A 3,765-nucleotide genomic window follows, 5' to 3' on the forward strand; every position below is an offset into this window, starting at 1 on the left:
GACGCACGGCGGGAGTCCCGACCGACATGCGACGGTGGCGGCCGTCGTCCATACGTCGACTCGCTCATCGACCTACGCGTCCCAGACGGAGGCAAGGGTGACGGTGCAGGGCGGCGCGCTGTTAGGGACGACGAGTTCGTGAACCTGCTGTCGGAGTTTCTGGGCGCTGGCACGGGGACGGTGATGGCAAGCATCGAATGGACCCTCGCCCACCTGGTAAACGACCAGGAGATCCAGAAAAAGCTTCGGGACGAGGTCGACGGCGCCGGCGGGGCCGTGGCCGCCAGCTCCAGCAGGAGCCTCATCCGTGGCATGCCGTATCTGAACGCGGTCGTGCTCGAGACCCTCCGCTCGCATCCACAGGTGCCCTTCGTCCAGCGCCACGTCCATGCCGACGCAGCGGAGGTGCTCGGAGTCGGAGGAAAAACCAGCGGCGACTTCATTGCACAGTTCACTGTTGGAGACATGGGAAGGGATGGCAAGACGTGGATCGATCCGGACGAGTTCCGGCCGGAGCGGTTCCTTCCCGGCGGTGAGGCAGAGGACGTCGGCCCTTTGCCGGGGACCAAGGAGATAAGGATGATGCCATTCGGCGCCGGGCATAGGTTCTGCCCGGGCGTGGGTCTGGCCATGATGAACATCAAGTGCTTCTTGGCTGCCCTTGTGCATGAATTCGAGTGGGCGCCTCCGGGGACGGAGGGCTGCGCCGGCGTCGACATGACGGAGCTCAACACCTTCATCAAGGCGATGAAGAAGCCCCTTTCCGCACGTCTCACGCGACGCACTTAATCCTCGGCGTCTGGTGTTTGTCGTCTACTTTGGCCACGTTGGGATGCATGCATGGCGGCAGCCGTGGTCTTTCTTCTTCCAGTGTGGTGTGTGCCTGTGTCATGGGCGACTCCGTGCCGGCCATCATGCCGACTGACGAGCTTGTGGTGGCCATCTCGCCTCTAGTGTATATCTGTGCACGTCATGATATCGTTCTGTGCTCTTGCTATCTTGTGTGGTTGATGTAACGGTGTTTCCGGCGTATAATTAAGTAAATGTTGCACATATATAGTAAGAGTGCACGTGCAACGCACGGAAGTTTGAGAATTTCTTCATTAATTTGATTAGCTAGATCAACTTTTTGTTCATAATAGTTGTCACAATAACTTATTAGGAGTATGTTTTAATAACAATTGGTCTAACCTGAAATTTTATAACAACCCAAACTTCAACTTTGTCGTCCTAAATATAATCACACACCATGGAGCAAAGCTTGAATTGCAAGAAGGCTCGGTCCTCTCCAAGAAGGGCATACCAAATCATCTCCTTTTTTCATCCACACGGATAGAATATTCAAAACAATGTCATCATGTGAAGCAGGAAAGATGACGAGGGCCAAGCATCCCTCGAAGACAATCATGACTACGACTCAACCCTTCGAGCTGCTTCACATGGATCTTTTCGGTCCCACTCATTACTCAATTCTTACTACTACTGCTTGTCTCTATGACTTCGTCATTGTTGATGATTATTCTAGCACTAGTAGAAAAAGGGTCAATCGTGAAGCACATTAGTGCCGGTTTGTATTTGAGCCGGCACTAATATATACATTAGTGCCGGTTCCAACGGCTAGCCGGGCCGCTTTCATTAGTACCGGTTCGTGGCGAACCTTTAGCACCGGTTCGTGCCACGAACCGGTACTAATGAGAGTGGTGGCAGGATGTTGTCAGACAGGCGCCCCTCCAGCCCCTTTAGTACCGGTTCTTGGCACGAACCGGTACTAAAGGTCGTCCTACATAAACCCTTCGTCCACCCGAGCTCGCTCTGTTCTTCCCCTTTCCCCTCTCCTCTCTGTTCTTCCCCTCTTCCTCTCGAGCTCATCACACATTTCGCCCAAAATTTGTCAAGATTTGAAGGCCCTCATCCATTCAAATGATCACAAAGGTTAGCAACTTTGTCCTTTCATCTCTCATTGCTAGATTAGCTTTGCATTGGTTTATATAGTGATTAATTTGTGAGTTTAGTAATTTGGGAGGATATATATATATATGTGTGTGCTAGTATTTGATTTATATGCAATTTGAGGTCAAAAATAACACTTAGTTTGCATATGTAGGTGTGGTTTACTTAGTGCCTTCTAAATCTCCATCGTAGCCACCGTCGATCGCCCGCACCGTCCCGTCGCCGGCACCACCTTGTGGTGAGCCTCTTGTTCATGAAATTTTATATAAAAATTGATGTTTGTGATTTGGATATATAGTTACTCGTATAATTATCTTACCCGTACGCTGTTTGTTATACATATAGTGTCATGGTTTTGATATCCGTCCCCGTCGGCCCTAGTCCTTGTTATGATTCGGATGTGGTATGTATATTCTCTTTTAAAACTAGTTGCATTTCGTGTTTATGACAAATTATGCCCATCAAGTTGACATAGAATTTTTTTCTAGGAGGTATCTGAACCTGAAATTCCAACCGACCCTATTGCCGAGAGGTTAAATTTAGTTGAAAGAGAAAACGAGTACTTGAAAGAAAAATTGAAAAGAATTGAGGGGGAGAAGATGGAATTGGAGTTGCATGTTGCCGATGTCGTCGATGATCACAAGATCAAGATGGAGAAAATGCGCTTGAACAAACCAGGAGTTTCACCAGCTGGTTGCAAGCACGTACCATGCATGACACCTCTATTGAAGATGACCTGTACTTGCTGTCCCAGTTACCATCTTCGAATATAATGACTTTCAAAGGGCACGAGATAAATGGTAATACATTTTACACGATCGCCCAAGATAAGAAGAGCACCAACCAAAACGGTGGTGTCCGCTTTGATGCAGAAACCAAGACGGGAAAGGAAACATATTATGGTTATATACAGGACATATGGGAACTTGACTATCGACGTGGTTTGAAGGTCCCTTTGTTTCGGTGCAAATGGGTCAATATGACACGAGGCGGGGTAACGGAAGACCCGTAGTACGGAATGACAACAGTGGATCTCAACAATCTTGCGTATGCAGACGAACCATTCGTCCTAGCCAATGATGTGGCACAGGTTTTCTATGTGAAGGACACCAAGCCAAGAAAAAGAAAAGATAAGGAAGCGAATGCATTGTACGATGAGTCAAAGCGGCACATAGTTCTTTCTGGGAAGAGAAACATCATGAGAGTGGATGACAAGACAGACAAGTCAGAAGATTATGAAAAGTTTGATGAAAGTGCTCCATTCACAGTGAATATTGACCCGAGCATCCCGTTAAATGATGAAGATTTTCCATGGATATGACGCAAAGGGACACACGCGAAGAAAAAGTTTCACACCCAAAGATCTGGGATGTGATCGGCTTAGCTATCATCACTTTCTTCTGTGTTTCACACCCAGGAGGGAATCTCTATAATAGTTAGGTTAGCTAGTTATGTGTTTTGGCATTTGAAACGCGAAGAAATTTTATGTGCAAGCAAATTCTTTCATGCATTTATTGATTTTTTCAGCTAAATGACCCTGAAATTGAAAAGCATTTCAAATGAACTCAGAAAAGGATGAAAGTTGGCATGGTATCATAATTTCACCCACATAGCATGTGCAAAAAATTAGAGAGGGTTACCGCAAACACTGGATACACTTCGTGTACAAAATGGACAATCTATTTCGAAGTATCAGGGTTTCGGACGAAAACTCATCCGTTACAAAGGCATTTCATTTTTAAATAACTTAAGCATTACCAAATTGAATATAATGATAAAACACACTAATATTAAACATAATAAAAAAGAATCACT

The 3,765-nt window shown here is 46.5% G+C and overlaps 1 protein-coding gene across 1 annotated transcript; it reads left to right on the forward strand.

Annotated features, from left to right (window-relative positions):
- Positions 1-9: 9 nt before the first annotated feature.
- LOC119327637 (cytochrome P450 89A2-like) lies at positions 10-1,055 on the forward strand (the record flags this gene model as incomplete). The annotated part of the gene is made up of 1 exon (XM_037600731.1): positions 10-1,055. A coding segment is annotated over one exon (780 nt), but the record flags the coding sequence as incomplete, so codon positions are not given.
- Between the last annotated feature and the right edge of the window lie 2,710 nt (positions 1,056-3,765).

The sequence above is a fragment of the Triticum dicoccoides genome, chromosome 7A, assembly GCF_002162155.2.
Source record: "Triticum dicoccoides isolate Atlit2015 ecotype Zavitan chromosome 7A, WEW_v2.0, whole genome shotgun sequence".
NCBI lineage: Eukaryota > Viridiplantae > Streptophyta > Magnoliopsida > Poales > Poaceae > Triticum > Triticum dicoccoides.